General features: G+C 44.5%; 1 protein-coding gene across 1 annotated transcript in view; it reads left to right on the plus strand.

The window, feature by feature from the left end:
• RIOK2 (RIO kinase 2) overlaps window positions 1-21563 on the plus strand; it is a 52887-nt gene extending 31324 nt beyond the window's left edge. The window contains exons 8-10 of the mRNA XM_044291312.1: window positions 4844-5344; window positions 11532-11628; window positions 21323-21563. Of these exons, the coding sequence (XP_044147247.1) occupies window positions 4844-5344; window positions 11532-11628; window positions 21323-21484 (760 nt within the window). The 3' untranslated portion in view covers window positions 21485-21563. The remainder of the gene's footprint in view (window positions 1-4843; window positions 5345-11531; window positions 11629-21322) is intronic.
• The last annotated feature ends 974 nt before the right edge of the window (window positions 21564-22537 follow it).

Below are 22537 nucleotides of genomic sequence, written 5' to 3' on the forward strand. Positions count from 1 at the left end.
TTGTCCTTTTTATTTTTTATTTAATTTTTTTATATACTTTCTGGCCCCCATAAAGTCATACAAACACAGGGACATTTAAAGAAAACCTGCTATTTAAATTTTTTTTTTTTTCCATTTTTGGATTTTTTACTTTTCCATGTCACGATCAATATTTAAAATAAATAAAATTAAAATAAAATCCTGTATTTTTCGTACTGGCCTCTAAGCCACTCAGCGGCACTTCTTGGTCAGCACAGATCACTTTACTGCAGTTATTTGCTTATCATTACAGGCAGGATTACATTGACTATAACCTACAGTGCCTTGAAAAAGTATTCATACCCTCTGAACTTTTCAACATTTTTTTTTTCACGTTACACCCACAAACGTTAATTTATTTTATTGGGATTTTGTGATAAAGTAGCAAGTATGGGTGAAGTGTAAAGAAAATGGTATAAAAGTGTGGCGTGCATTTGTATTCAGCCCCCTGTACTCTGATGCCCCTAAATAAAATAAAGTGCGACCAATTGCCTTCAGAAGTCATCTAATTAGTAAGTAGCGTTCACTTGTGTGTCATTTAGGGCTCAAGCACACTAACGTATTCTCTTTCTGCTTCCGTTCCGTTTTTTGTTTTTTTTTGCTGACCATATGCGGAACCATTCACTTCAACGGGTCCGCAAAAACAATGGAAGGTATTCCGTGTGCATTCCCTTTCCGTACTTCAGTTCCGCAACAAAGTAGTGCATGTCCTATTATTGTCCGCAAAACACGGTCCGAGGCCCCATTCAAGTCAATGGGATCACAAAATATACCGATTGCACACGGAACACATCTGTATTTTGCGGATCCATACTGTAGAAATGCTATGCCCAGCCCATATTGCTCATGTGTTTGGTGATTAATAGGTTACGGTTTCCGATTCGCAAAAAACAGATCAAATACGGAAACCATGCGGATATGTTTTGTGGAATAACTGAACAGAAGAGGACTTAAATTGGAGGAAAAAAACTCAGATACGGAACAACGGATCCGTGAAAAACAGACCGCAAAACCCAAACGGTTGTGTTCATGAGCCCTTATTCTCTCTATAACTACAGCTGTTCTATGAAGGCCTCAGCGGCTTGTTAGTAAAAATGTAAGGCGTATGACACAACTGCAAACCTACCAAGATATGGCCATCTATCTAAACAGTTTTTTTAGTTTTGTAATCTTACAATAAAGGTTACTTTTTATAGAACGGGTCTCAAATAGTGGGATTATGGTGGGTTTATTTAGCCCTCTTATGTTCAAGCTGGTAGACACATACCCCAAAAGACTTGCAGCTGTAATTGCAGCAAAAGCTGGTATTACAAAGTATTGACTCAAGGGGGCTGAATACAAATGCACGCCAAACTTTCCAGATTTTTATTTATAAAAATTTTTGAAAACCATTTTTTTTTTCACCCATACTTCATACTTTGTGTTGGTCTATCACATACAATCCCAATAGAATACATTTGTTTGTGGGTGTAACGGGAATTTTTTTGGGAAAAGTTCAAGGGGTATGAATACTTGTATATACACAGATAAGGCTACTTTCACACTCGCGTTTTGGCTTTCCGTTTGTGAGATTCGTTCAGGGCTCTCACAAGCGGTCCAAGACGGATCAGTTTTGCCCTTTATGCATTCTGAATGGAAAAGGATCCGCTCAGAATGCATCAGTTTGCCTTTGTTCCATCTCCATTCCGCTCTGGAGGCAGACAGCAAAGCACTGCTTGCAGCGTTTTGCTGTCCGCTTGACGAAACTGAGCCAAACGTCCTGACACACAATGTAAGTCAATGGGGACGGATCCGTTTTCTGACACAATCTGGCACAATATAAAACAAATCAGTCTCCCATTGACTTTCAATGGAGTTCATGACGGATCCGTCTTGGCTATGTTACAGATAATACAAATGGATCCGTTCATGATGGATGCATGCGGTTGTATTATTGTAACGGATCAGTTTTTGCAGATCCATGACGGATCTGCCCAAAACCAGAGTGTGAAAGTAGCCCAACACAGGGTCCACCATTCACAATAGGTGATTATCACAGGTCCCTCCTGACCTCTGCACAGGTCTCCGAGCGTGCCTAGAAAACTCCCACAGTCGGTAAGGCCCCCACCTGTCCATTGTGTTCATGGTCCATGGTGGCTGCTGTAAAGCGTACTATATCTCTAAATGTTGTTAACAGCTCAGGCAAGATGGCAAAAAATGTACACATTCCCTTTTAACATGAAATGATTTTTACTGGTGTTTTCTCCTTTTAGCGGGCCGTGATGTAGTAGCCCCAGTTACAACCCCCTGGCTTTCCTCCGCACATTTAGCATGTAGCTGCAAACTCTGCACGGATGATCAGAATCATCCTTGCAGAGTTGTATGCTGACCACCCAGATGTTTAAACTATATGGGCAGTCGATAAATGGTTAAAGAGAAGAAAAAACGCAGCTCTGACATCTGCATCGAGCTTGTCCGTGTTCCCAGTCCTCCCACAGTCCGCACACATACTTGGGTTAATTGACATCCTTTCAAACTGGCTCCAGTGTGTGTGACTATTTAGTAATGGCCAAGTCCCGGCTGCTTGTAGCTATCAAGTCAGAAAATCTTACAGAATCTGAAAATGACTCTTTATACCGGGGGGAAACGTAAGTGTTTTCTGTGTCTCCCCCTGACATGCAGGGAATTCCAGATTGAAAGAACATTTGAAATCTAATTAAGATGGGTCCTAGTCCCTCCACCACTTCTCCGTTGGGATGGATTATTATATATGAACATTTTAAGCAAATTCTTTTGCTGTGAATTGGGTTATAGGAACTTGAGAAGCAAGTGAGATTTCTGTGCCAAGGAGGTTTCAGTTTTCCCATGAAGTGTATACTCTTCAATTGCCATGAAGTATAGAATTAAGTAATTGCAGTGTAACACAGTACAAGATATAATCCCACAGCGCGTGCTCATGTATCTGCTGCATTCTTTCATGTCTTCAAGCGGTTTTCCCCATTTTTATGTAAGTAAAGCTTAAATACTATGCTTGGCTTCCATTCCTCACCAGATTTAATATATTTGTTTGCTGTCAGTGAATGAGTACACAGTACGCGTTCAGCGGATGAAAAAACGTAAGACATAGTCCTGGTCTCAGCTGAGAAGTTTAGGCTAGTTTCATACTAGCGTTGAACATCTCTGGCAGGCTGTTCTGGCAGGGAGGAGCAGCCTGCCGGAGTTGTCTGGATCGGGCACTGCCGGACACACGCTGCCCCAATTCATTCTAAAAGGGACCAGCAGAGATCTGCCCGATTCTTGGCATATTTGCCGGGATCTCCGCCGGTCCCTGTTATAGTGAATTGGGCCGGACGGCGGTGCAGTAGCTTCCAGCAAAGCCGAAATGCTGAGAGATCCAGCAGGTTGTTCCCTGCCAGAACAGCCCAAAAACACTAGTGTGAAACTAGCCTCATACAGTTTTAGGGTGCATTCACACAATGTGGGACAGCTGCATCCGTGTTGCAGACCACTAAACACGGATCCTTATCCATTAAGAATGCATTGGGCTGAACTGATCCGTTTTGGGCCGCTTGTGAGAGCCCTGAAACGGATCTCACAAGCGGACCCAGAAACGCCAGTGTGAAAGTAGCCTTAGAACGATCCCAGAAAACCATGGGATCAGTCCTGGCTTCAGTTCCCCCTCCAGCGTTTTCTACTTCATGCCGGAGGAGAAATGAACTGGTTTGCTGGATTTATGTGAAGGGGGGAGTATGATCTGCACTGGATACAATTGTATCCACTTGTCACCTAAGACCAGAACGAGATACAGTACGTACCGTCTCTCACCCTGTGTGAACCTATGTTTTCATTCGTTGAATGCAAACCGATCTTGAATATGAGGGGGAATGAAACACTATTGGGGGTCATTTACAAAGGCTTTATGCCAGTTTTCTGGTGCACAGAAGTCTCACATTTTTGTGCAAACGGCATTTTGTGCAGACATTTTGTAACTCTTTGCCCTTCTCCGGAACTCTCAACACGTTATAAAAAACAGCCAGAGCTTAGTGGATGGGGCAGCCCGACACACTCGCCTTAATTTATACGAGAAAACTGATGAAAATTATAACTGAAATCTACACCAGCTCCTAGGTTTCGGTTTCTGGCACGCGGACATCACCGATGATTGTAATAAATTGGTCACATTTTAAAGGGGTTTTCTGGGATTTTCATATTAATAGCCTATCCTCAGTGACATACTGTGATCCATACGTGATTGGCCGGAATCAGTCTCTGCCGCCGTTCAGCTGTTTGAGGAAGCCACGTTGCCCCAGTGAGCCCTGCGGCATTCTCGCAGCTTACCAAGCACAGTGCTGTTTATTGTATACAGTTGCTGTACTTGGTTTCCCAGCTCAGCCTAATTCACTTGCACCTAAGCCACGTGACCAATGAACGTGATGTCACATAGCTTAGAAAGAGGCCTAAGCGCTCACTGAGAGCCACAGCCTCTTCATACAGCTGATCAGCGGGTTCCAGGAGTCCGACCCTTGACGATCTATCCTGAGGATAGGCCATCAGTATAAAAATACCGGAAAACAACTTTAAGCCAGCAGGCTTTTTACTGAGACTATGGACAGTACGTTAGTCATTCATTGATTGGTCTTTATAAAGGTCACTGTTCATAAAACTTCAGTAAATTAAGCAGTATACTACAAATAAAATCACTACTGTTTAGTCATGGTACAAATCATAACTTAGCTACTCACTACTCCTTCATGTATGTAGCGTTTTAAACCAGGTTGCTGGATACACATCTCGCCTATTGGTTTAGATCCTACCTCCTGATATATCTGCTATGGTTTCTTTTAAGGAAAGAGTGCTCTCTTGATGTCGAAATTGAGGTTAGTGGCTACACCAAAGAAATGCAGGAGGATGATGAGCTCTTACAGCCAACTGGTCCTGACGATGTCGAGGAGGGAGATGATGAGACGGTCTGTACTCCACCTAATGGAGACTATGAGCAGGACACGAACACCATTGAAGATGCAAGAGTATTAGAAGCCACGGACAGGGTTCATCCTGAAGGCTCTGAAACCATACCCAGCAGTGACAATTGTGGACGCAGCTTAGACATGGCAGAATTTAATAAAGCTTTAGACGAACTAGAAGGAGGGGCTGTTGAAAAGAATGACAAGAAAACCACTGAACTCTCTGTAGCTGGAGAAGATGTGCGTGACAGTTTGGGAAATGAAAAGCTAAGCTTAGATGAAGATGTTGGAAGCCGAGGAAGTGATGAGCTTGAGGATTATAAAGATGAATGTCCTGACCTGGTGGGTCTGTCTGGGGCAAACAAAGAATACAGACCATTCAGGTAAGGAAAGCTTTCAAAGATCCCTTGTAAACACTAAAGGCTTTTGTTGTGCCCCCAGTCTGATGTTCCTGTCATACCCTTCATCATTCTGATCAGTCGCAGAAACTGGACCCCCACCGATCAGACATTTTTAGGTCTAGCCCAAGGACAAGTATATCGGTGTTACAATCCTAGAGAGCCGCTTTAATTTATAATGTAGTGATTGACATCAGTGGCGTAACTAGAGTGTTATGGGCCCCAGTGCAAACTTTGGATCGGGGCCCCCCCCCCCCCATTTATACAAAGAAGCGGCAGAATTTCTTACTAAGGGCTCTTTCCCGTGCGGCTAGTCCGCTGCGTGAATGAGAGCCAAGCCCCATTCCGGACAGCAGAGACAGCTCCGTGCCTCTCTGTGACCTTTTTACTACAAAATCACAATGAGATAAAGTTGTCACCGTGATTTTGTAGCAAAACGATCACAGAGAGGCAAAGAGCATTATCAGTCATGTTACTGCTCCGTGTCTCTGCTGTCCGGAGCGGGGCTTGGCTTTCTTTCACACAGCAGTTTAGCCACACGGGATCCGCTCGTGTTAAAGAGCCCTAAGCCCAATGCATGGCTACACTCACCCAGTCCTAATAAAATCTGGTCCTACCTCATCCAGGGTGTCTCTGGCGTCGGCGTGATGTCCGCTGGATCCAGAACAAGGTTCCTGTGGTGATAGAGAAAAAAAGAATAATCACATAAGGAAGGGATGGTGACTGCCCCTATGAAACTACCAGCAGGGGGCGCTGTGCTGGCCTGGTAGACTGAGCTATGCCAATGTATAGCAGGGTAATTTAGGACATTTCCCCTAAGTGCAACCACACAGTACTAATGTCTACATTGTGGCCCCTCACAGTACTAATGCCCACCTTGTGGCCTTTCACAGTAATTAAGCCCACCTTGTGGTCCCTTCACAAAAGTTATGTCCTTCTTGTGGCCCCTCACAGCAGTTATGCCTACCTTTGTTCCTGTCACAGTAGTTATGCCCAGATATGTGTCCCTCACAGTAGTTATGCCAAATATGTGCCCCCTCACAGTAGTTATGCCAAATATGTGCCCCCTCATGGTATTTATGCCAGATATGTGCCCCCTCAAAGTAGTTATGCCCAGATAAGTTCCCCCTCACAGTGGATATGCCCAGATATGTGCCCGCTCACAGGGGTTTGCCCAGATATGTGCCCGCTCACAGTGGTTATGCCCAGATATGTGCCCCTCACAGTGGATATGGCCAGATATGTTACCCCTCACAGTAGTTATGCCAGATTATGTGCCCCTCACAGTAGTTATGACCAGATATGTGCCCCCCTACAGTGGTTATGCCAGATTATGTGCCCCTCACATTAAATATGCCCACATATGTGCCCCTCACAGTGGTTATGCTAGATTATGTGCCCCCCTCACAGTAGTTGATATATGTGCCCCCTCATAGTTATGCCTTTATATGTGCCCCCCTCACAGTAGTTATGACATATTAGGTGCCCCCTCAGTAGAGATGCCCACTTTTGTGCCCCCTCACTCTAGTTGTGCCCATCAACCCCCTTCCCCTTTGCCCCCAGTCTGCAGTGTTAGGAAAAGAAAATAAAAAAACACATACTTACCCTCTTCCCTGGTGTTGCGCTGCCACACTCACATGGCACTGCTGGCTGTGCTGAAGGCAGTTTCCCGGGCCTTCAGAGCTCCTCCCACAGCCAGCAGCGCCTGCTTCACTGATGATCTGGATACAGCCTGGCAGTGACAAGAAATGCCGGGCGGACTGTATGTGAGTGAGTGAGTGCGCGCGTCCCCCCTCTTCCTCCTCCCCCCCCCCTCTGCGCAAACCTCCCCCACCTTGCTTCATATTAAACATGCATAGGCGTGCGCAGCCTATTGCATTAGGGTGTGCACCATAAAGTACAAACACACACGCCCGTGCATATATATATATATATATATATATATATATATATATATATATATATATATATATATATATATATATATATATATATATATATATACATACATACATACATACATACATACATACATACACACACACACACACACACACACACACACACACACACACACACACACACACACACACACACACACACACACACACACACACACACACGGCCAGGCCTCAGCCTAGCGTTGCTGTGACTCGCCTCTGCGCAGTGGCGACTCTAGGAACAATATATAGGGGGCACAGTCAAAACTGGGGGGGGGGCACTAATAATTTTCACCACTTAATCATACCACTGAAAAAAACAAAATAAGTATATATAAATAAGATTACAAAATACGAGTATTGCTGTACGCAGAGATACCTTTTTATTGTACCAACCTAATACTTAAAAGACAAGCTTTCAAGAGTTTTCCTTTCTTCCTCGGTATTGCTTCAGACCTGAGAAAGAGAGAAACGCTCTCCAAAACTTTTCTTTATAGTTTAAAGCAGTTTCAGCACTATAATAAAATAATTTACTTACAAAAAAAGCTATTCAGTCGTCTGCTGCGCCGTCCTCTGCTTCCTTCCGCGGATCTTCCCCTCCTTTCAGTCTCTCCTCAGTGCGCAGGTGCACTGTTATGGGGGGATCTGTGGATGACGCACTGTTATGGGAGGATCTGTGGATGACGCACTGTTATGGGAGGATCTGTGGATGACGCACTGTTATGGGAGGATCTGTGGATGACGCACTGTTATGGGAGGATCTGTGGATGACGCACTGTTATGGGAGGATCTGTGGATGACGCACTGTTATGGGGGGATCTGTGGATGACGCACTGTTATGGGGGGATCTGTGGATGACGCACTGTTATGGGGGGATCTGTGGATGACGCACTGTTATGGGGGGATCTGTGGATGACGCACTGTTATGGGGGGATCTGTGGATGGCACACTGTTATGGGGGATCTGTGGATGGCACACTGTTATGGGGGATCTGTGGATGGCACACTGTTATGGGGGATCTGTGGATGGCACACTGTTATGGGGGATCTGTGGATGGCACACTGTTATGGGGGATCTGTGGATGGCACACTGTTATGGGGGATCTGTGGATGACACACTGTTATGGGGGATCTGTGGATGACACACTGTTATGGAGGACCTGTTGATGATATATGACTGAGAAGGGCTATCAGGGGACATTATACAGGTGGTAATATAACTGAGGGGTATCAGGGTAAATAATACAGGGGGTAATATAACTAAGGGTTATCAGGGTACATTATACAGGGGTAATATAACTGAGGAGGGCTATCAAGGAGATTATACACAGGTATAATGTCCCGATAGCCCTCCTCAGTTATATTACCCGTGTATAATAATATCCCCTGATACCCCTTAGTTATATTACCCCCTGTATTATTTACCCTGATACCCCTCAGTTATATTACCCCCTGTATAATGTCCCCTGATAGCCCTTAGTTATATTCCCCCTGTATAATAATGTATAATTTAACCTGATACCCCTCAGTTATATTATATAACTGAGGGGTATCATGGTACATTATACTGGGGTAATATAACTGAGGGGTAGCTATCAGGGTACATTATACAGTGGTAATATAACTGAGGAGGGCTATCAAGACATAATACAGGGGTGAGGGGTAAGATAAGTTATATTACCCCTGTATAATGCCTGATAGTAGCCTAGCCCTCCTCAGTTATATTACCCCTCATGTTACCCTGATAACCCTAGTTATATTGCCCCCTGTATAATTTACCCTGATACCACTCAGATATATTATATAACTGAGGGGTATCAGGGTAATACAGGGGACAATAGAGAAGGCATAGCACTGTGGGACAGGGGGGTACAATGGAACATACTTATTTTTTATATGCCCTCACCTCACCAGCTAGCAGGCGCGCGAGGCTCAGGCACACAGATGCAGCGTGACGTGACGTCAACTCCTCCTGCGCCGCACAGCATGACCCGTACTGCTCCCTCTCTGCGTCAGCTGGGTCCAGGACTCCGCCCCCCTATGTGAATACTAGCCGCCGCCCGCCGGCAGCTCACAGCCAGGTATTGTAGATTAATTTATGTGCGGTGGGCGGCGGCAGCCAGCATAACAGACAGGGGACTAGGGCAGTGAGCACGGAGGTGACGAACCTATGCGCACGCCTATGTAAACATGTAATGGAGCGCCCTGATGGGGGCCCGGCATTGTCACTGTACTTCATGCTGGGCCCCGTCACAGCGCTTCATTACATGTTAGTACAGCGGGCCCCTCCCCCCGCCGGGCCCGGTCGCAGTCGCACTCCCTGCGACCGCGATCGTTACGCCCCTGATTGACATGGAATATGGACTTGCCAGTTGATGGGGTAAAAATCTCCTTCATCTCTGAATGTGACTTTCCCACTATCCTAGAGAAGTGTATGGAAGAAATTATGTTCTATTGTGAATAGCTCAGTGGAATGTGAAAACCCACTTTATTCAGTGGTCATACAAATGATCCCTCTACTAGATCCTGCAGTTATTAGTTTAGGCATCTATGAAAAAAAAATGCTGCAAATTAAGAATGCTTTTAGAACTAGAAGTGTTAACAGTGAAGTTTTATCAATTCACAAAATGCAAAGTGAATGAACAAAAGAGAAATCGAAATCGGATCAGTATTCGGTTTGACCACCCTTTGCCTTCAAAGCAGCCTCAGTTCTTCTAGGTACACTTTCACACAGTTTTTCAAGGAACTCGGCAGAGGAGGTTGTTCCAAAAATCTTGGAGAACTAACCACAGATCTTTTGTGGATGTAGACTTGCTCAGATCGTTCGGTCTCTTCATGTAATCCCAGGCAGACTCATTGATGTTGAGATCGGGGCTCCTGGTTCTTCTTTTACGCTGAAGATTTTTGGTTGTTGGTCTGCTGTAGAATAAATTTCAAGCAGACTGCTCCCTGATGGTATTGAATGACTGTTTGTTTATTTTTCTCCGCATTGAGAACACCATTAATCCTGACCAAATCGCCAACGCAGGTTTGCTGATACGCAGCCCCAGACAGCAGGGAATGTCCACTATGCTTCACTGTTGCTTGTAGTCATTATCGCATCTCTATTCGTTGAACAAACATCCTTCTGCTACAGCTACGTTTCAAAGTTTGACGCATCAGTCCCGAGCACCTGCTGCTATCTTTCTGCACCCCAATTCCAATGTTTTCATGCATAATTGAGTTGCATGGCAGTGTTTCCATGTCAAATGCATGGAATTCTTGCATGTTTTTGACCACAATTCTTCCATGAAGACTACTTCTGGTTAGACTTCTCTGAACTATCAATTGGTTTACCTGGGTCCCACTGGTTTGTGTCATTCTGAGCTGAAGGCACTGCTGGACATTTTCTGATTTCAAAGGAAAGTAAGCATGATGTGTCTTTCATCTTCTGCAATAAGTTTCCTTAGTCGACCACTGTATCTACGGTCTTTAATGCTGACAGTTTCTTTGTGCTTCTTCGAAAGCACTTGATACAGGCCGATACTTATCCATCATGTAGTACCATCAGGGTGGTGTCTATTTGCTTCAAATGTATTCTGCCGCAGGTCAACGACCCAAAACATACAGCCGGTATTGTTAAAAACTATCTTCAGGGTAAAGAAGAACAAGGTGTCCTGGACGTGACAGTGGCTTCCACAGAGCCCTGATCTCAACATCAAGTGTGCCTGGGATTACATGAAAAGACAGAAGGATCTCAGCAAGCCTGCATCCACAGAAGAGATGTGGTTAGTTCTCCAACATGTTTGGAACAAACTGTCAAGTTTCTTTAAAAAAAAAAACTATGTGCAAGTGTACCTAAAAGAACTGATGATGTTTTGAAGGTAAAGGATGGTCACACCAAACACTGATATGATTTACATTTCTATTTTCTTTATTCACTTAGTTTATTTTTATAAAAAAAAAAAAAAAAAGCTATTAAAACTTCTATTTTTAAACAAATTCTTTCTTTGCAGCTATTTTACACACCTGTTTTAAAACATTTGTACAGTGTATTTCAAAGCGAAATAACAGAGGAATTGCGCAATATAGTTCTGAGAATAGACGCTCCAGTATTGTTTTATTTTTCATGGTGAACACTCGTACTGTCTGTCGGGTCCTCTCTAACAAAGTCTGGAGGTGGTAGAATAGTGCATTGAACATTTGCTTGCAGGGTACATGTCGGTTACTTAATGAATTCCTTTTTGTTTGTAGAGATGAAGACAGTTTACAACATATAAATCAGCACCGCACAAGAACCACAAGTGTAACATCTATGGCTTCAGTCAGCAGCTGCTCTACAATCCCACCAGTAAGTAACTACTGATTTCACAGGTTTTCTGATCAAGCAGCAATTTACTAGAATCGGGGCAATTATCGTGGATGAGTGCTAGTAAGAACAACACTTGTTGCAATAATTGCTTGGGGTGATGATGCCACCAATTGGCCGCTGAAGGAGGAAAAACTTGATCGCCTCTTTTACACAGCATATCAAATCAATGTATGCCGGCAGCAGATCGTCCTGTGTAAACAGGGATGAGAGCTCACAATAGGAATAACCCATCTCCGACAACAATCAGACAATTATCGGGCACGTTCGTATGTTAAAGTGCCTTAAAGGCGTTTTCAAGTTTGCTTCAACACCCTTTAAAATAATCATTTATGAAGGTAGATGTAATTTTGTAATTTCTTTTTTTCCTTTTTTGCTCCTGTCCTGCACTTGGGTCACATGACCATGTCCATGCTGCTCTTTCTTATTTCCTGATGATATTATGTCCATGGGCGTGTCAAAGCAGCAACATGGGCAGTGTCTATGTAACTAGCTGGGTGGGAGGAGCTATAATCTAGCTGCGTGTTTAAGGGCAGTGATGGGAGAGTGTCTATGTAACTGGGTGGGAGGAGCTATAAACTAGCTGGGTGTGGTTAGGGCAGTGACAGGGGAGTGTATGTAACTAGCTGGTGGGAGGAGCTATAAACTAGCTAGGTGTTAGGGGAGTGTCTATCACTGCCCCTATGTAACTAGCTGGGTGGGAGGAGCTATAAACTAGCTGGGTGTTGTTTAGGGGCAGTGCTGGAGGTGTAGCACAGAGAAGTGCATCATGGGTTTGGTTGCATGCATTAGCAGAAGTGCTGCATAGAGGATGGACATAAACCAGAGTGATTAGTTTACATGGTGAAACCAGGTCAGGAGAGTCCAAACGCATGGGGATGATGTACGTGGCATAAACAACTACATGAGCAGATCTGTTAAAAACCATAAAAATCCCAGAAAACCTCTTTACTAGTGATGGCCGAGCACCCGAGTATAATCTGAGGGGAGGGTGCCTGGTCCATTGAAAAAGGTCAGAAAGTGACAGAAACACCACCGAAATGGGTCGGGAAAGGCATGGGGACGATGTCTGGATGCATCTTGGACTCCCAGGTCGCTGCTGGGAGCCATTTTGTCAGAGTTGTATGCCACTTTTACAGACTAACAAAAATATGTACAAAACCCCCCCAAAAAATCTATTTTACAGGAAAAATTGTTAGGAAACATTCTTTCCTGTATATTCAATTGTATATAAAGTGCAAGTGCTGCAAAAAATTACAAGTAAGAGGCACTCTGATACAACCTGTATATCACATAAAGGAGGGCCTCATTCACATTATGGTACAATTGTTCAGGTAGTGGGACTCCTACACTTATAAAGCCTTTGCACTAAGTGAAAGAGCTGCCAAAAATTACAAGAAACCGGCACTCCAATACACCCTTTGTTACACATAAAAGAGGGCGTCATACACGACATTAGGGGCGAGGCACTGCTGCCACATTGGTGACTCTAGATAACCTCTGGGCGGTTGCACGTCCCTGTGACGTCGACGATCCATTTGGTGTTCTGCCCTATCAACTTTCAATGTTCTTTTCTCTCCTACCATATTGATCACGAGTAACGGGGAATCGGGGTTAGATGCCGGAGAGGGAGCCTGAGAAAGGGCTACCACATCCAGTGGAGGTCAATGACTGAAATCTGATTGGCTGTTGTTGCCTTGACCCTTTTTTTTTTTTTTCCTAATTGTGAACCACCCAGAGAGGGTGGGTCAAGTTATTAAAGCACAAGAATCCAAGGAAGCCTGCAGGCACGTGGCAATTACTTACACCTAATTCGGGAAGGTAGTGATGATAAATAACAATACAGCACTCCTAACCAATGAATTTAAAACTGGGGAGATGGGGGGGGGGTCTGGCCCCCTGCTGCCTGGCCCCCTGCTGCCTGGCAGCACCTGATCTTTTTACAGGGGGCTATGATACGCACAATTAATTGTGCGGATCACAGCCCCCTGTAAGAGATCGGATGCTGCCAGGCAGCAGGGGCAGTTATACAGTATACACAGTTCTTAGTATATTCTAACTTGAAGCGTCCCCATCACCATGGGAACGCCTGTGTTAGAATATACTATTGGATCTGAGTTTTCACTATGTAAAAACTCAGATCTGAAAAAGCTGTTATGCAGAGGGATCCGTTCTGAACGGATACCATAGTTTGCATTATAGGTGCGGATCCGTCTGTGCAGATACCAGACGGATCCGCTCCAAACGCAAGTGTGAAAGTAGCCTTAAACGCACACTATAGACAATAAATGTGGGGCTGATTATTTGAATTTACGCAAAAAGACACAGTCTGCGGATGATGTACAGTATATGTCACTGATGGGTATTAAAGACAAATATCTTGCTGCTGTCACACACACAGTAGTCCTTAGAAGGACTTTGGGGTAGTAAAAACAGCACATTTCTCTCCCTGCACGATCTGTCCCTTCCTCAGCACGGATGTCCCTGAGACTGATCTATTTAGCGCAGGTAAAAATATATTGCTGCTCTAAAACACACACACAGTAGTCCCTAATAGGACTTTTGGTTCTTTTAAAAACTTTATTAGAATAAGAACTCTTCCCTACCCTCTGCTCTCTCTATGACTGATCCGAGCATGTGCCATCGGGTGTTATATAGCACCTGATGATGCGTTCCGGCCAGCCAATCACTGTAATGCCAGCAGCCAACGTGGCTACTGGCATTACAGTGATGGCAGTACTTACCTGCACGTTTATTGGCTGCTTAGCAGCCGCGAAACGTGCAGGCAGGAGACTCGAGCATGGTGCTCGAGCTTATGCGGTACTCACCCGAGTACCACCATGTGCCGAGCATAGCGATGCTCGAGGCGAACCGGTATACGGCCGAGCATGCTCGCTCATCAACTACTCTTTACGTTTGTGTTTTCAGCACAATAGAAATCCGATGCAGCGTACCATCAGTATTATGCAGCCCAAGTAAAACTCTATGCGGACACTAGGTCATAATTTGTTGCCTGTGGATTTATGTTTTCTAGCAAGGCGCCTCCTACATTGTCCATATTCCTGAAATAATATCTGAATTGAGGGATTCCAGCCGTTATACATGAGACGTAAATCGTACTAATCTCAAAACCAAACACGTATGACTTTCTCCTGGCTCTGGAGTCAGAAGAAGGGGTTGCTCATGTGTTTTCAGTTCTGTGCAGAAACATAAAGGAACAGGAATCTAAAGTAGTGGTGTTTGTACAGCAGATTTCAATACTTGCCATGTATTAAAGGAGAAGTAAGGTGAAAACCAGGATTTCCCATTTTAATTACTTTCTGTCCAGAGGTTACCAAACTGCATCTCCATGCTCCAGACCTTCTGTATTACATCAGTTCTTCTGGATTGCAGCGTGCTCTTTCTGTTGCTAAAATACCGCAGATTTCATCCCAATGTAGAAAGATGGAATCCGCAGCAAAATCCTCGTCTGGACTTCCAGACTATTTATTCTTCATTATTGAACAATTAAGTGAATGATTTTGAACGAAATCCCCAAAATGCACGTGAAGGCAGTTTTTATCCATAGTAGGATGATGGGAGATATAAATCACGTGACAGATATATCAATATATTACTGTATGTAGAATGTATTCTATGCCTTTTCAGTACCACAGGTGCCAACCCTGGTGTATTGAATGATTTAGCAAATATATCACCTTTCCTAGCAGTTCCCTCTTTAGCATAAATTCCTTTTTCTGGTGACAATTACCAGGTTACTTTACTCACAAATTTTAGGAATTTTAGACGCTGCTGCTATCAGATGTTGTGCTGTAAGTTTCCTCGCCATGAGTGCACCCTCTTATCACTATTCCGATGACCACACCACAGATATCTTCACAATTTGGGTATAAAGAGATTAAATATGCGTGCATACTAAAGGGAGATGAGCAGCGGTGTAGGGAACTGCCTAGCTGGCCTGGGTTCTAGAGCTTTATTTATCGCCTGCCATGTCTTTCCAACCACCTCCCTCCACACCATGAGCTTTTGAAATGTAGAGGATCAGCAGCATGAAGATCAGGGAGGCAAAGGGAATACACTATACAAACCAGCTAGGTGAATGTTCCCTTTCAATAATGAATTGATACCCACCAGAGAGTACAAAGGTCCTAGAATCGTCCAGAACACTGGACAGTAACGCAGTATTATATAGTAATGCAGACATTGCGCAAATGAAATGAATGAAAAAATATATAACCTGTGTACTGCACCATCAGGAGTGGATGGATGGCATTTTACTATAAATGGCCACTAGATGGCGCCAGAAGTTGACCTGATTGGTGCCCAGAATAATTCTGAAATGTAATATAATATTGGCTGATAACTCTGCCTCTTGTTTTTTTCAGTAAGGTTAAGTTGTTTTCCTGTACCAGGAAGCGACTGCGCAGTACACACAACAGGTGCTAAAGGAGAGATACTGTCATAATGATATGGCATTAAAGAGAAGCTGTCAGCAGGATTTCCAAACCAGGCATACTGCCTAGTAGGTTTGCTTTATTCTGGAGAGAACCTACATGTTCCCTCCCAACCCAACATTGAAAAAATGTATGCCTAACACTGCACCATAGACAGAAAAAGTTAAGGAGCTCTCCAGGTCCCAATCTGGGGACAGTTGCCAGTAGAAAAATAGAGAAGTTGGTGCCCACGGATGGGGATCCTGGCTGGGTGTCCCATAAGGTTACAAATAAATAGAAAATCCACAGCACTCCTCAGTTCTGGTGAAAAAGCCGGTTACTTTATTGGTAACAGCAGCATATGGAAAGCTACGTTTACACCATCTCTGGTCTTTCTCAAGCTATGAAATCATGTAGTGGAATGTGCCTTTAAATAGTGGCTTAGTGGGTGTGTCTTAGTTATTAAAGTTCTACATCTTAAGTGTAGTTGATTGCATCATTTATACATTGATTATACATAGAGTAAAGTAATACTTACTGGTGGGGGAGGGTCCATCTGAAAACCGGCGCTGTGTTCAGAGGTGAGTTCGCGCCAAGATCAGGCGTACTCTGAGTCCATATGCGCCTGCGCCGAGTCCCCGCACCCACAAGGGGAGGGATTCTAAGGCGGCCAATAGAAAAATCGGGTGCCTGTGACGTCCGTTGTTGCAGGGGGCAGATCCTGGTAAAGGGAACGTCCTCCGTCCATAGCACAAACCAGAGCACAGGTGTCTATGACGTCTATTGTTGCTAGAGGGAAGGGGCGATCCCCAGAGAGGGGAGAATCGCATCCCCTCCACAGCAACTAGATATGCCATATGCACCAGCAGCTAAAGGAGGACCGGGGTGATGATATAATGTTGGCCAAAGTATATGAGGATCCAAATTGGCTGGGATCGTTGGTTAGGTGATTCCAGCTGTAATTTGGGTCCTCATGCTAGGCTATGGACCCTACAGGGGCGTGGCCAACCGTAAGTTGGCCATCAGTCCTTAAAAGAGGCGCCAAAAGCCAACATTCATACATCCCCTCTCTGGGTACAGCGTCAACCACAGAATTTCTTAAGTGAGTTTACTCTTCCGTTACGACCAAGACCTCTATCTCTTCAACCATAGTTTTCCAGCAGCTACACAGGAACCGCAGGGGTAAGTTTGATACATAAACGGCCTTTAATAAGTATGTATGATTAAGGTAGCATTATTGTCCCTGAGTGCCATTGTAACAGTGAGCGACCAGGGGGATATTGTCATGTTACCATACCCCTGTCACAGAGTAAACTCACTTAAGAAATTCTGTGGTTGACACTGTACCCAGAGAGGGGATGTATGAATGTTAGCTTTTGGCCCCTCTTATAGGGACTGATGGCCAACTTACGGTTGGCCACGCCCCTGTAGGGGCCATAGCCTAGCATGAGGACCCAAATTGCAGCTGGAATCGCCTAACCAACGATCCCAGCCAGGTGGGATCCTCATATACTTTGGCCAACGTTATATCACCCCGGTCCTCCTTTAGCTGCTGGTGCATATGGCATATCTAGTTGCTGTGGAGGGGATGCGATTCTCCCTCCTCTTAGGATCACCCCTTCTCCCTAGCAACAATAGACGTCAGACGCCTGTGCTCTGGTTGGTGCTACGGATGGAGGACGTTCCCTTTACCAGGATCTGCCCCCCGGCAACAATGGACGTCACAGGCGCCCGATTTTTCTATTGGCCGCCTTAGAATCCCTCCCCTTGTGGGTGCGGGGACTCAGCGCAGGCGCATATGGACTCAGTACGCCGGATTATGGCGCAAACTCACCTCTGAACACAGCGCCGGTTTTCAGGTGGACCCTCCCCCACCAGTAAGTATTATTTTACTCTATGTATAATCAATGTATACACGATGCAATCAACTACACTTAGTCACTTCAGATGTAGAACTTTAATCACTGAGACACACCCACTGAGCCACTATTTAAAGGCACATTCCACTATATGATTTCATAGCTTGAGAAAGACCAGAGATGGTTGAAACGTTGCTTTCCATATGCTGCTGTTACCAATAAAGTAACCTGCTTTTTCACCAGAACTGAGGAGTGCTGTGGATTTTCTATTTATTTGTAACACTGCACCTTAGTCATCATGGAAGACTCGTCAGCCTTCCTGTGCAATTCCGCACTGTGTGAACAGCGATATCTCATCAGTGTATATTAGCATAATTATATATTGTGTCTCTCTCTCTCCTCCATGATTGTCCTGCGTGCCACAGTGTTGTAGCCTGATGCCCAGAAGTCCTCAGGAAAAGTCTAATACTATGACGAGCAGGGAGCTGTTCCTTGTCATTCACTCTGAAAGGCTGCAGGACCTTTTAGGAATACAACCCCCAGGCACCAGTATACCTGGGCACAGGTGACAATGCGGTGACATCATTGCACCTCCTTTGCCAGGCTGGTTGCATGGAGGACACTTTGCTCAATGTGGGAACAGATTAGGTAGATAAGTAGAAAAGTTTTATTATTTTTTGAGGCACTATTATTGTGTCCGAAACACGTGGACACTACAACAATGCAGCACAAAGGGGGTATTATTACTTTAAGGAGGGCACTATAATTGTGGAAGGCACAAAGGTGGGGTAGGGGACACAGGGGCTACCACTACTATTTGGGATCACAGAGGAGGACACTGAGGGACACCATTGTGCACTATTACTTTGTCCCAAGCACAAAGGGGTGTTCTTACTTTGAGAACATAAAGGGGGCAACTGTTACTGTGGGACACAAACTGGGGTTATCCCTCTATAGTAGGCACACAGGGGGATTTATTACTGTGTGTGGGGGCACTGGTATTTGGTGGGGCACAACAGAGGACAGCATTGTCTGGGACAAAAGGGGAGGGATATTGAAAAGGGGCATTGATGTTCGCAGCAGGATGAGGAGTTTTGCTGTATAGATTAGAACTGGTGTCTGACCATTATTTGGTGACTGTTTTTAGAGGTATAGAATTATACATAGAGCTGAGCCACTGTAGTTAAAGAGGACCTTTCACCAGAAAAAAAGTATCTAAACTGACTATACAGACGTGTAGAGCGGCGCCCAGGGATCCCCCTGCACTTACTGTTATCCCCGGGCACCGCTCCGTTCTCCGGTTATAGCCTCCGGTATGTTCATAGTTAGGCTCCACCCAGGAGAACCTGCCGCGGTCTCCTTCTCCTATGCTGTTGCGCTGGCCAATCGCAGCGCTCAGCTCATAGCCAGGCTGTTTGATTCTGGCAGGCAGTTCCGTTGCCTGAACTGCCTGTCTGATCAGGCAAACTGTATGCAATCGGATGTCATTTTTTCTGACTGATCAGGCATTTTTCAGACTGATCAGGATCCTGATCAGTCTGAAAAATGCATTGCAATACCGGATCCGTTTTTCCGGTGTCATCAGGCAAAACGGATCAGGTATTAATTTTTTTCCCCTCATTTTTAAAGGTCTGCGCATGCGGATTGCTCTCCATTCAGAATGCATGGGGATATTCCTGATCAGTTCTTTTCCGGTATAGAGCCCCTGTGACGGAACTCTATGCCGGAAAAGAAAAACGCTAGTGTGAAAGTACCCTAAGCCTGCCGTGTTGTAAAAAGCATCATAGATGTGTTGTATATAGTGTATATAAACATACTTACATACACAATATATGGTTTAAAGTATTGAACACACCTCTTAAACATTGAATTCAGGCGTCTCATTCAGTCCCATTGCCACAGGTGTATAAAATCCAGCCCCAGCGTTGCAGGCTGCCTTTACAAACATCTGTGAAAGAATGGCTACTTCTAAAGAGCTCACTGAATTCCTGCGTGGTACTGTAATAGGATGCCACCATTGAAAGTCACGTTGTGAAATTCTTTCCCGCCTAGATATTCCAGTGTGAGTGGTATTACCACAAAGTAGAAGTGGTCCGGAACCACAGCAACTCATCCAAGTAGGATGTCAGTGAATGTGGACTTCCTCCTCTGCCATTAACATCAGCACAAAAACTGTGCAACTAGAACAGTTTGGGGAAGCCCCTTTCTGTTCCAGCACGACCATGTCCCAGTGCCAAAACCAGGTCCATAAAGGCATGCTTGGAGGAGTTTGATGTGGAAGAACTTGACTGGCCTGCACAGAGCCCTGACCTTAGCCTGTTCAAACTATTTGGAGATGGAATGCAACTAGCAGAAATAGTGAGCCAGACCAACACATCCAACATTAGTGTCTGACCAGACAAATGTTCTTCTGGAAAATTGGGCTCAAATTTCTACAGACACACTCCAAAATCTTGTAGAAAGCCTTCTCGGAAGAGTGGAAGCTGTTTTAGCTGTAAAGGGGGTGGGGGGAGGAACCAACTCTATATCAGTGTCCATGGTTTTAAAATGGGATGTCCTAAAAGCTCCTGTAGGTGTAGTGTGTGTGGGTGTCCCTATACTTTTGTCCATATGGTGTGTGTATGTATATATAAAATACATTTTTATCATTTATAATTATTATATTTTTTTTGGGGGGGGTTGGTTCCTCTGCTCCTGTTCTATTCAGAACCTTGCTATGCTCCTCCTCATCTCTCTTCCTCCCGCTCTCTGTATATATGTGTAATTGTGCGGGGATATCGGCAAGTGCAGTTTCCCTTTTGTTCTTTTTGCGGATAGTATCTGTGTCAAAACTTCTCTGCTCCTTGATCAGTTAAAAAATAAAACTATCTTAACTAGATCATCATGTAAAAACTCAGTGTGTGGCCATCCCGCTTTCTTCATCCAGCACATGAATAGTTGCCAGGATGCTCCTGCATCTGGCCTGCATGATGGAAGGCATTATGTCATGAGCTCCATTGGGAATCCATAATTCACCATGTTCTCAGGACTTTATCAAGTGTGGGAGGAGGTGAGACCATGCTCCGGATCTCTCTGCTCTTTGTGGCTTCACACAAATCACACTGTTTTCTCAGCATTATTCAATAAGAAATGGATAACCTTGCATGCAAGTGCTCATCTGCTGTACTACTAATAAGCAAAAAGAATTATCTAACTCTTCAGAACTGTTGGCTCCCTGATACAAGAACAGATTTGGGGGTTATCACTATTATAGAGTGCAGAATACAACAAACCATACAAATCTGTATCGCTCACAAAAAGTAAAAATGCATTTTTCTGAAAGCACTCCTCCGATTATACTTTTGAGGTGTTCTTTGCATTGATATGTTGTTTTGCTGTTTCAAGGAGCTGGTGAAGCAGAAGGTGAAGAGGCAGCTGACAAAGGAGCAGAAATCTGCCATCAGAAGACGACTGCAAAAGGGAGAAGCAAATGTGTGCACAAAGCAGCGCAGAGAGAACATGTTCAACATTAAATGTAGCGTCGATGCTGCCAGCTTCTGGGGATAGATGTCCTTGCCTTTCACAGTTGTTATGAAATATCAATATGTCTTATTAACACTTAAAGTTAATGGATATAGTTCTTAAACCTGGATTTCCTCTTTTTCTGCATTACTTTCATATAGAGTCATACTAAGATTTTATAGCTTAGAGAGTTCCAAATGTAACAACTGCTCCAAGGCAATGGCCGGAGAGTCATGACTAATGGATCTACAAGATGTATGAGGAGGAGAATTTCTGCATCAGTGCAGTACAGTTTAAAAGGGGATTTCTGTGATTTTGACACAGTATCTGATCGGTGGGGGTCCAACACCCGAACCAGCTCTTTGATAAGGCAGGAGCGCTCCTGTGAGTGCCGCGGCCTTCTCTATGCTTTTCCTAGGCAGAGTGACGACACGTTCATGTGTCACATGGCCTAGGAGTAGCTCCGTCCCATTCAAGTGAATGGGGCTGATCATGATATCAAGCACAGCCAATATAAGACGTACCTCACTCTGCTTGGTGAGCTGCGAGAAGTCCACGGTGCTCATAGGAGTGGCAGTACCTTCTCAAACAGCTGATCGGGAGGACAGGTTATTAATATCAAAATCCCCTTTGAATATGGCTATATATGCGGGTCAGATGGGGGGTTGTCACAGTCACTCCATGTATTGGTTAGGTTAGGGGTAATCCAGCCACAAACATCATATATCCATTGGCTAGGTGAGGTTAATTTCACAAGGGGGATGTTTCCATCTGGATGTTGTCCAAATTCTTAATGGAAAGCACCCGGACGGAAAAATTACCAATTCAGTTTTCTTCACACACTAACATCAGTCCATACCAAGAAAATCGCAGCATGTTCTAGATTTGTCAATTTTTTCCCCCACAAGACTCATTCATGCAAATAAATGAGTCTGTGGGAAAACAGGTCGCACAAGGATTCCACCCATGTGCCGTCTGTTTTTAAAATTTATCAATTTTCACTGACCTCAACACAGGAAAGTTTGCTATTGGCCATATGAGATCAACCAGATAAATGTTAGATTGGTTTGGGTCCCAGAGGACTCGGTGCTGGACCCC

Source organism: Bufo gargarizans, chromosome 1 (assembly GCF_014858855.1).
Source record: "Bufo gargarizans isolate SCDJY-AF-19 chromosome 1, ASM1485885v1, whole genome shotgun sequence".
Classification (NCBI taxonomy): domain Eukaryota; kingdom Metazoa; phylum Chordata; class Amphibia; order Anura; family Bufonidae; genus Bufo; species Bufo gargarizans.